Source organism: Euprymna scolopes, chromosome 9, assembly GCF_053919585.1.
Source record: "Euprymna scolopes isolate OS-2025 chromosome 9, ASM5391958v1, whole genome shotgun sequence".
NCBI classification, from domain to species: domain Eukaryota; kingdom Metazoa; phylum Mollusca; class Cephalopoda; order Sepiida; family Sepiolidae; genus Euprymna; species Euprymna scolopes.
The window spans coordinates 15,108,719-15,120,876 of record NC_136490.1 but is presented as its reverse complement, the minus strand read 5'-3'; the positions used below and the strand labels follow the sequence as shown (position 1 = coordinate 15,120,876).

General features: G+C 32.5%; 1 protein-coding gene across 1 annotated transcript; it reads right to left on the bottom strand.

The window, feature by feature from the left end:
* Positions 1-537: 537 nt before the first annotated feature.
* LOC145285030 (general transcription factor II-I repeat domain-containing protein 2-like) lies at positions 538-9,173 on the bottom strand. The gene is made up of 3 exons (XM_080134106.1): positions 9,003-9,173; positions 1,059-1,643; positions 538-930 (listed from the first exon to the last, which is right to left on the bottom strand). Exons 1-3 carry the CDS (start codon positions 9,171-9,173, stop codon positions 538-540), a joined length of 1,149 nt encoding a protein of 382 aa, XP_079990232.1.
* Positions 9,174-12,158: the final 2,985 nt, after the last annotated feature.

The window sequence follows — 12,158 nt, the reverse complement described above, 5'->3', positions numbered from 1 at the left end:
TACGGTTTGACACCTCTTGTTCTTGTCGAGCTTTGGTATGTCTGGCTGAAGTTTCTGTGTATTTCCGAGCTTTACAAGATAAGTGTTTGTCAGTCACCCTAGTTCTCTGAGAAGTCTTTATTAATTTGATGAAGAAAAATAATTGTTTGCACAAATAGGGGGAACCAAACATTGCCACAATCCGTGTGACAAACTTTCTGAAATTTATAAACCTTTTTGGAAGGTATGAAAAGAAATCAGGTGTTCCCACTTCAAAATACTTTGCTCTGAGTAAAGATTCTGACTGCATTTCTAACAGTTCCATTTGTAGGCTTTCGTCTGCCTTAGTAACATCAAAAGTAAACGGCACTGTGAATAATGCAAACTCTTGCTCAAAATATGAGAAATCACGAAATTTTTTTTGAAATTCCTTTGACAATGATTCCAGGTGATTGTCATACTTGGCAAAACTTAGTGATGACTTAGTATAAGTACTATTTTTTTTAGCTCTTTACACGTAGGAAAATGAATTAAATTTTCATTTGAGACTTGTGCCTTTCATAATCTCAACTTTGTAATGAAGCATTTGACGTCATCATACAAATGAGTGATGAGATTGTTCTTATCTTGTAATTTCAAATTGAGATCGTTTAATTGTGCTGTAATGTCCATGACAAAAGCCAGATCCTGGAGCCAACTTTCATCTTTCATTTCATCAGTGTTTTCACCTTTCATCTCCAAAAAAGTGATTATTTCTTGTCTTAACAAATAAAATCTTTTCAACACTTTGTGGCATGACAACCAGCGTACATCTGTGTCGAATGGAACATTGGTGAACTGATTATCCATATCTTCTAACAACTGGTTGAATTGACGGTGGTTGGGAGAACGACCTTTGATATAGTTCACTGTCTTTATGACTAAACTAAGCACATGATCCAATTTTAAAATCTTTGAACACAAATTTTGTTGATGAATAATACAGTGGAAATGTGAAAATAACAAATCCGGATGTAAATTCTTTTTTTTTTGCTTGTAACTTGGCAGCTGCCAACCATTATGTCAGTAGACAAGCATACAAGCTTGCTAAAATCTAAATCATATTCATGCAGAACCCATTCAACGTTCTCAAAGATGTTCTGGCTTGTTGTAGTGTCATGCATAGGGATTAGTTGAATCAGTTCTTCATAAATGTTAAATTTACTGTCACAGGCCCTGATGAAGACCGCAAGCTGTGCTATCCCAGTGATATCGACAGCCTCAGCAATTGCAATTGAAAACTGTTCAAATCTTAATGATTCAGCTTTCAACTGTTGCTTCAAATCACGTGACATTTCATCAATCCGTGCAGCAACAGTGTTCCTGGTGGGGAAAATATTTTTGAACAAGTGTGATTTTTCCGGACACACAACTTCGGCCGTTTTTATAAGGCATTGTTTCACAAAATCTCCTTCGGTGTAGGATTTCCCATGCATCGCTATAAATCGACTGAGTTCATAGTTGCAGTAACGGAAGTGACATTTACTTTCTGACTTTTTGTAAAAAAAGGCCTGTTGCTGTGTCAAATTAACCGTCAATTCTTTGAGCATTGAAACACGCATGGAGCCTTCATATTTATTACAAGACAGATAATTCGTTTCATAATGTCTTTGCAGATTATATGCCTTCGGTGTAAAAATATGGTTATTGCAAATTAAACAATATATATTTCCATTCACTTCTGTGCAAAAATACTGTAGTTCCCATTTTTCTTGACACATTCACTCTTCTTTATTTACCTTTCTTTTTTTCTTAGTTGCAGAAGCAATAGCCATTTTAAAAACAATGTGCAATCTGGAAAATTAAAAAGTCAAAATAAAATCAAACACAACGAAAAATATTTATAAAATATCAATAAAAGCAGTTATCACAAATGAACCTAACCCCTGAACAGTATTACCCGATTCATATTTTGAGTTATAAAAGTCGATTTTAATAAAAAGTACACAATAGTAAAAAGCAATATAGATATAAGGCCTACACGGCAGGAAATGTAAAAGTAGATAAAATAAATACAGAATAAGGTGTGTTTGAAAAAGAGTTAAAATTTCTTATCTATCCTTGCTTTGGAAAAGTTATTCTTTACATTTAAACCACCAATCAAAGCCTTAGAACGTCACGGGCACAATATTTTTTCGATTTATCACTTTATGAAGACAATTTGCTTATCGACATGTTTATTGAAAAGAGAAGAAGGTAAAAACTGAAAAGGAAAGGAAAAAGAGAAATACGGTGACAGTGTGACAAGTAGGTAAGAGGGAAAGAAGCAGGAAATCATTAAAAGTCGAAAGCCATGAAAATGTGAGTCCAAATAACGATGTAAAAAAATTGAAAGTCAATAAATTCTGTAAAAAAAAAAGAGTATTTGTTTCTTTGAGAATCCATTGAAGCTAATTTACCGGTGATAAAGCAAAAAGCTTGTCCCTTCGAAAAATTGAATTTTCTGCTGGTTGTGGGTTTTGTAAAATTACGTTTTGTCAGTTTTCATGGGTGCGAGTCGAAAAAAGATAAAACAAATCTAACAAAACCAATGTTTATTGACTTTAAATACAAAACGAATTTAAAATTAAAAACAAAACGAAACAATTAAAACTAAAAAAAAATGCAACAAATTAAAAATATAAAAACAATTAGAATTTTTAATTTTAAAAGAAAAAATAATATTGTGGATAGAATTGCTTTCTTTACTGTCGTTGTTGCTGTTATTTCTCTGATTAATGCCTAAAAATATGTATTAATGAAAAATAAAATAAATTCAACTTTGTGAGCAGAAACCATTTATAATTTTAATTGCAACAAAACTTAATTTTACAAAACCCACAACTAGCAGGAGATTAAATTTTTCGAAGGGACAAGTTTTTGTCTTATCACCGCTAATTTAGCTTTAGTGGGCCCTCAGAGAAACAAATATCAAAAAAAAGAAAGAAAGAAAAGAAGGACTTACAGCGTTGGTGCAGAACGTCGAGGTGGGAGTGAAAAAAGATAAGCTACCACTGGGACAGCATGTTGGCGTGCAGGAGAAAAGGAAGTGAATAACACCGCCAGAAGTCGGTGTAGGGCTAAGAAAGGTACCCTGTGTAAGAAAGGGAAACTAAGGAAAGTAATGAGAAGTCGTGATAGTTTGCATGATAGTTTGCGACGTTGTAAGCTTTCGATATGTGGGCTCAGTATCAAAAAAGACTTTCCTAAAGCGAGGATGAATAAGAAATTTTAACTACTTTTCGAACTCACCTCTTATTTTGATCTTATCGTTTTCCTCCTTGATTTTTCCAAGTTGCTTAAAATTGTCTGTGGGGCCGCAATTCTGCTTCTTGCGGGCAACATGTTTGACATGCCTGACATAGAGCATCCGTATGTACTATAACTACATATGCAAATTACATAAAAAAAATAAGTTTCTTTACTTTCACATTATCCATAAGTGTAGAAGTAACGAGACTTGTTAGTTTTAGTCATGCAAAAAAATGTTTTTAAAAATAGTGCTGGTTGTGAGCCAACAGTTCACAGTTACGTGTAAGATTTCTTTTTCAATATAAAGATATATAAAATTTATCCTTCATTTGCTGGCTTCCTTCCATTTTGGTGTGACATATTGTGGCTTTGACAGGATTCTGCACACATTGTCATCATCCAGGTTATCAAAGAATAGTGAATCTAAACTTTGACCTTCTTTAAGATATTCCTGAATACAAGTGCAGCATTTCTTTAGAAATGTATTTTGTGCGTTTAGAATAAAAAAAAAATGTGTCTCTTTATATTGTCTCAAAATCATTTTTTCTCCTTTCTTTTTCTCTTTACCAAAAAGTGTCCCCCTTCCCCGGTCAAAGAAAAATAGTTTCTGGAAATAGTTTTTGGGGAAACAAAAGCAACTCTACGAATACTTTATGTCTGGAAACATTTCATTAAATATGATGAGACTTCTGTGCCTATTTGAACTTCAGTGGAGATTTTTTTTTTTTTTTTTTTTTTTTTTTTCGAATCTAACAAAATTTACCCAAGTTGAACTCGTAGGTAAATAATTTATTTTTTCCAAAAGGCGTGTTATTGTCTTGTCGCTTCTTAATTTATTTTAGTTTCTTGAAAAAAAAAAGACGAAATATTTTTAATTTAATTCATTGTATTGATTCACAAAAAAAAAATCATGACTGATTTGATAATTCTCCGATGGTAAAAATCATTTTGACTTTTTAAAAACTTTTTTCTTGGAGCTTTCAGTTTCTTTTATTTCAATCTCATAAAATATTATGGCAGAGTGTAAAGTGTTTTTCAATCCCAGAATTTTGAATTGAAAGCCATGTTTAATTTCAGAAGAGTTTCCGATGGGTAGCTGATCTGTATAAGTCTTGGAGATGAAAAATAGTTTTCAGTGGGTAGCTGATCTGTATAAGTCTTGAACTTAAAAGTTTTTCAGGCAAAGAGCAAAGATCTTTCTTATGGTAAGACAAAAATATTATGTGTAGAAATTCTAAAAAGTCAAATTCTTTTATGGAGCAATTCCGGTTCCTTATTGGTTGCTAGCAGAACCTGGCTCCATTTGATTGGTCAGTTCCTATCGTCAGTGTCTATAAGTAGAACCTTCCAATTTTCCCTCATTGTATAAAAAACATTGCAACAATCTTTAACGATTTAAAGTGAAGACATGTTGAATAAGGCAATGAAGGAATTATCATAACAGGTTGGATTGACTGGTTTATGAATCTCGTAATCTTCTTAGGCAACAATTTCTCCAAGTGAACCCACTTTTATGTTTCATCATGAGTACGCCCATTATTACCTTTTATCCCCACTTTAAATCATGGACTCGCTCAAATTAAATGAAAGAATAAATGAATATTATGTTGCTAATTTATACAATAGGGATTAAAAATAATTAATATAAATCTTTTCAAGTTTTTAATTTGTGGATGAATGACGAAATATGCTACCTTGTCTTATATAACAATTACTTTAATGTTGTAAATAGGGTGGTGACAACATCATATTCTTTGGACTCTCGAGTATATATCCGACACAGTTAGACACAGTTAATAAATCGAGAACCATATCAGTCTATATAAAAAACATATAAGATATTAACGGATATATACTCAAGAGTCCAGAAATGAAAATAATATGCTGTTGTCACAGCCCTAGTTATAAATTCTATGAATAATTTTTAATCTTTGTTGTCTTAAAAGTTTTAAGAAATCGTATTTTCAAAAGTTTAATTTTCAATTCGTTAATGAATATTCTATCTATCTACTAGTATATAACAGTCACTGTGTGTGTGTGTGTGTGTGTGGGTGGGGGGTCCTTCCTCATGGGTTCCGAAACGGCCGAGCCTTTTTTTTTTTTTCCTAAATTTCACACAAAGCTAATTTATATGTCTGGCAGTGTTCTTAGATATGTTTTGTACAGAAATTCATCCGATAATATAAAAAATCGAAAAAAATCCGATTTTAAAATAGATTTTCTCTCGTATGGATAAAAAAAAGAATAATTTTTACAGGGGAATATTTTATGTTACACTGGCCAAGGACGATAATAAAATTTCAGCAAATCATTTCTTCTTAAAAAAAAAAAAAGAAAAGAGAGAGATTTATAATAATCTGGAGATATAGCTTAGTGGTAGATCATTCCATTACAAATCAGAAGATCCCGTGTTCGAGCCTGGGTGTACCTCAGCATGTCATTTTAATTTTTTCTGCTTTATAAGTTCAATTTATAATAAAACAAGGGGTACCATTTAAAACTGCTGCAAATCATTTTTTCTAAAATAATACATCATCAATCTGCAGAAATTATAATAATACCATGTTAATGCATAATATACGACCGGGCAACACCAGGCTTATAGCTAGTTTTCTATAGATTTATCATTTTACTTTGCTGAATTAACTGAAAGGAGTTTTAACTTAACACTAGACTATTCGAATAAAGTCGAATCATTTCAAAGTGGTCCCTGGTGGTGTGTCTTTAATACATCATGGATTTTGATGGAGTCCCACATGGTGGGGTATGTAGCACCGATGCTTACACCTCGACGACTAAAATTAAAATGCTTTAACTCGACTGAGCTCTAATCTATAGTTACTCTTCATAAAACGTTCACAACAAATACTCGTCTAGCATAAAACAAACTCCAACAACTTTTCTAACTCCATATCTGTGCCCAAGACTAAATGAAAATTCCATAAGCAGAGGTTCTTTCTTAGAACTGCCCGTCTGTGGAACGCATTATAATGGGTCTTGGGTTCCATCAACTAGAATCGAAACTAAAACATATAACTCTCCACCCTTACCCCTTAGCCTCTGAGCATCATCCTTACTTCCACCGGTGTTGGAATGACTAGCACTATTTATAGTGCTAATCGGGCAAATTCCTCTGTTCAAGGAAGGCTGGTATAACAGTATGTATGTATATATGTCTGCCTAAAACTTTCCACAGAGACGACGGATTTTCACAAGATTGGTATCATTTTGAGGCTCGATCTTTCGGACGACAAATATCGAAAAATTGGCTAAAGACATAAATTTCTTAACTCTCAACTGGGCACTTTTCTACAGGGAGGGGTCGCTTTTTTCGCCGATATTTTCGAAAATCATCACCTCTTTTCGATTGACTAGCGTTAATTTAAACATTCGTCACTTCCGGTTTGGCGATAGGCACAACAGCAAAGATGTCATGTTTTCTTTTTTACGTTCTTTTCCTCCTTCGTGGTATGGGTTCGAGCCTGCTTGCTTACTATCCCTTTTTTTTTTGCTCAACACACAACTCCAAACATCCGGGCAACGCCGGGCACCCAGGCATGTTATATATAAAAATAAGTTCATGAAATCAACAGTAGGTTCTCCACCGTGCGATGTAGACTAAAATATATTGTGATCTTAGTCACAGCAAGAGGCATGTGAAGCTTCTTCCAGGTACATCGCGATGGGTTTCCAATCAGAGAAGGCAATCAATTGATTTGATTGAAAAATAGGCTATTTCATCGAATTCGATGTTAATAAAAATATGAGAGTGTAAAACATTCAAGGATTATCATTAAATCGCAGCCAACGTCGAGTCACCCTGCTAGTATATATATATATATATATATATATATATATATATATATATATATATATATATATATATATATATATATACAAAGAGAGAGAAAGAGAGAGAGAGGTTATGAGTTTTTGTGTTACCTATTAGTTCAACAAATTCACAAAAAAATATGAGTAACCCCTCTTCAAAACAAAACAAATAAGAGGAAATAAAATCGATCCTTTGTCTGAGAGAAGCCCTTCCATTGCCTAATAGAAACATTAATTAGTAAATAATAATGAAAAAGAATCTGATTGGCTAGCTGTCTAACCTAAACATCACGTGTGTACATAAACACCTGATAACATGGGTTCTATGCATTGTAGCCTACGTGGATGAAGTGAAAGATTTTGTATTGCTCAATTGTCATAGAATATAGATGCATATATATGTGTGTGGGTATGCATGCATATAAATAGATATGTATGTTTACATATACGCACACACACAGTGTAACCCAGATATAAGAGACTTCTTACCCGGATCCTACAGTTCACTTATTACATTGAACATTAACACATACTCTAATTTAAGATCAGAGAAAATCTCTCTTATATCCATTTTCTCATATTTGTGTCTCTTATATCCGGGTTACAATAATATATATATATATATATATATATATATATATATATATATATATATATATATATATATATATATATATATATATATATATATTTCTCCAAAACCTCTGACCTTGATGGAGGAGAGACTAAAACTTACTGCTACAGTTTCAAAAGATCTGAAATAACAGTAAGGAGAGACTTGATTCCAAATATTTCTCATATGTTATATCTCCCTACTTTTGGAAATAGGATACGATTATGAATATCTCTAGTATCAAATAATCCTTATATACTGTGAAATTTACTTTATGTATGAAAACCAGAGGGGAGATATAACATATGAGAAATATCTGGAATCAAGTCTCTCCTTGCTGTTATTTCAAATCATTTGAAAACATAGCAGCAAGTTTTTGTCTCCCCTCCATCAAGGCCAGAGGTTGAGGAATATCGGATATTTTGTAATTTATATGCAAAACTAGGAAAATAAATGGCTATGATTGAAACATTTTATGGTTGTAAAAAAGTGCCAAAACATAAGCTCTGCATAATGGATGATCTCCTAAATGTGCGACCTTAAAGGCAAATGTCATATAATCCACTACACAATTCAGGTCATTAGCTTTCCAACGAGTTTTCATTTGTTAACTTCTAATCAATAGTTGCTGATTTCGAAAAATGGTGATATATATATACTCGTAGCCAAAATGAATATTGAAATGCTCATATCTTTGGTTTAATGCGACGAAACTACGTGAAAGTTTCCAGGCTTTTTGAAGATTATAATACTATTTTATGCTTAAAATTTTATAACAGTTGGTAAAAATAAATATATATATATATTTCCAAACACATAAAATATGCTCAAATTTGCCTACATTTGTATATATAGTGTCAAGGCAAGTCAGCTTTAGTTTTCCTGCTTTGGGATGAATTTCGCTTAGGGTTTTTTTTTTTGGTTTGGTTGTCTCCTCTCTGGCCTTGACAGGCCACTAATATATATATATATATATATATATATATATATATATATATATATATATATATATATATATATGTAGTAATTTATAAAATATATGGCGATTAAGCTACACTGAATATTCCGCGTTTCATCCACTCCAGGACTCTTCAGACTTTATGCAGATAAAATGCAGAATATTCAGTGTAGCTTAATCACCATATATATTTTATAAATTACTAACTAGCTCTACCTACGTATTGAGCACTTTTGAAGTAAATACTTAAAGTGTACGCATAAATCTATACTTTCGTATATTAATTTTATGTGAGTAAATTAAGTAGTTATATATATATATATATATATATATAATTGTTTAAACAATTACTGTTGCTTTTGCAGCAGTATTGCTCCCAACAAATCCTTGATCAGATGATGACTCGAGGTTCAAGCATGGTTTCGGGGCCGAAGCATCATTACCACTAGCCCAAAGCACCCAGCAGTATCTCACGATACCACCAGACTTTGTTGAATTGTTGTCTGTCCGTGGGATTGCCATATTAACGATGATGCAGATAGAGCCTTGTCTGATATTTTGTTTATGTATTCTTGTCTGACAAAGAAAGACCAAGATTATTAAAGAATGTGGAGGTTGAGTTTGCAATAAAACCTCTGCCTCCAACTTCGTTCGGAAATACAATGGTTTTCCAGTCATTTCTAATACATTCTTATTGCAGATCTTCATATTCTTTCAACTTATGCTGATGTACCTAGTCAAAATTTCCCTCAAATGGAACCATTAATTCAACGAGAAGACTTTTTTCAAATTAATGGAGCAAATGACGATATATATATATATATATATATATATATATATATATATATATATATATATATATATATATATATATATTGTTCATTCGGTTAAATTCGAAGTTATAATAAAATGATTCTGCTTATATGTACACATTGAACGAAAACTGTATTAATATTTAAAATCAATATAGAAAATAAAAACACTTTAAAAAGAAATGAGAACCAAGCGATAAAATATCCTGTGTGCCTAAAACTCTGCATTATTATTTCAATAATATATACATTTGCTCCAAATGGAATTACAAGAAAAAAATGAAGAAATCGATTAAATTTAAATGTCCAGACAAAAAAAAGCGACCAGTAGCAAAACAACAACAATGCCATGTATTAGAGTATGTGCATAGACATGTACGAATACACACACACATACATATATATATATATATATATATATATATATATATGTATATATATATATATGATGAAAATGATGGAAATAGTATTCCGACAAAATAGAGAAAATAAAAAGGAACAAACCGTATTATGTGTTCATCAACGTTTCGTCTTTATTTCGAGACTTCCTCTGGATGAATGAGATTAAGAAACAAAAAATACCAGTACAAAATATTTGAAAATGTTTCACGTGCACAGTGTGACGCAGTTCTATTTCAGAGAAACGTAAAAAAGACGTTGGAAATTCAAAAAGGAGGGGGAGGGCTGGCGCTGTTAAAGAGAAGAAATTTTAGTGACGTCATATAGTCGTTAATGTAATTTTAAAACTATGAACGCAAGTTAATATTCTTATTGGGGAAAAACATAAACAGACATCTTCTTTTACCTACACACACCAATAATACAATAATCTATAACACACTAAACAAACTAAAAATTCCTATCGTACAAACCACATCACTAACCATAAAACATATTAAAAACTACGAAACATCTCTATAACAAACCAGTTTCCGATGGAGGTATATACACTATTCCTTGCCATAATTGCCATCATAAATACGTTAGTGAAACTTAGCGTAAATTGGAAAAAAGGCTCAATGAACATAAAAGAGATATAAAAAATAGCAATTCTCTAAGTGCATTATTCTCTCATTCATTGCAACATACCCACACCTTTGACTTTATACAAGCAAAAGCAGTTAAATTTTTTTCAAATAAACCACGCCGGAGACTTCTTGAATCTGCGCTTATCGCAATTTCAAGCACTATTAAACAACGTGGAGGTTTCTATAACATAGCGCCATTAATAAATAAACTTTTATTAAAAGAACATTATTCAACTGTAGACACAGGTTAACTTTCTCACACCATTCAAACACCCCCTGTAATAATTAACACATAACCTCAATCAATAAATTACATAAAAAACTCATTTTATTTCTGTTACAAACTTATATTTGAATTTCAACAGATATATCTTTTTCCCAATAAGAATATTAACTTGCGTTCATAGTTTTAAAATTACATTAACGACTATATGACGTCACTAAAATTTCTTCTCTTTAACAGCGCCAGCCCTCCCCCTCCTTTTTGAATTTCCAACGTCTTTTTTACGTTTCTCTGAAATAGAACTGCGTCACACTGTGCGCGTGAAACATTTTCAAATATTTTGTACTGGTATTTTTTGTTTCTTAATCTCATTCATCCAGAGGAAGTCTCGAAATAAAGACGAAACGTTGATGAACACATAATACGGTTTGTTCCTTTATATATATATGTGTGTGTGTGTGTGTATAAGTTTAATGATTAAAGTTTAATCTGTGATTTATCTCATATATATATATATATATATATATATATATATATTATTTGAGGGCAAAGAGTTACATATGGTCGCTACAAATAGCCATTTGTTTCAGTCAATGAGACTTCCTCAGGCGACCTAGAACCTCTCGATGCCACAAAGAAAAATCTTTTTCCATTTTTTTTTTCCATTTTTCTTTGTGGCGGCGAGAGCTTCTAGGTCGCCTGAGGAAGTCTCATTGACTGAAACAGATGGCGATTTGTAGCGACCATATGTAACTATTTACCCTCAACTAATAAAAAATATTTTGCTCTTTTTATTGAGCACTATCTAATAACCTCGTTGTCTTCATTAGTCCCGGCTTTTGAACACTTCAAGCCTATATATATATATATATATATATAAAGTTTATAATAAAAGATTGTAAATTATAATTTACAAGACTTTATTGTTAGATGATATACTAATAAACAATATATATGCGCACACACACCCACACACATATGCAGGATGGAACGATAAAATTGTCGCCCTCGTAAAAGACATGATACCATTTCCGCTTGATGAAAATCGGCTTTTTTATATTGCAGATCATCTACTAATTGCTTAAAATCCCAAGAGCGATATGAGCCTTCTATCATGTCTGAAAGTGACACAATGTTCAACAAGCAAGATTGAAGATACAGCATGGTACATCGCATGCTGTATACCGATCCAAGTTATGACAACAGGACCATTGCCAGCACCCTCAAAATGCAAACCTGGATGGTTCAATGCTTCAGGGTTCAACGCTCAATGAAGTTCCCAACCACGGTTATGCGGTTGTTTCCAATGAGAGCCACATCCTGCCACCTCACATCTTTGAAGTCAACTTGAAAATCAACACCAAAATGCACCTGGATATGCTGAAGAGTGTAGTGATTCCCTGGTGCAATCAAATGCCCACTGGCAGACCCTGGGTGTGGCAGC

Coding starts and splice junctions, on each gene's coding strand:
- LOC145285030 (XM_080134106.1), bottom strand. CDS start 9,173: ATGGCAATCCCACGGACAGACAACAATTCAACAAAGTCTGGTGGTATC. Junction 1,644..9,002: donor ATACTGCTGCAAAAGCAACA/GTAATTGTTTAA, acceptor TTTACACCGAAG/GCATATAATCTGCAAAGACA. Junction 931..1,058: donor ATTTAGATTTTAGCAAGCTT/GTATGCTTGTCT, acceptor TTGTGTTCAAAG/ATTTTAAAATTGGATCATGT.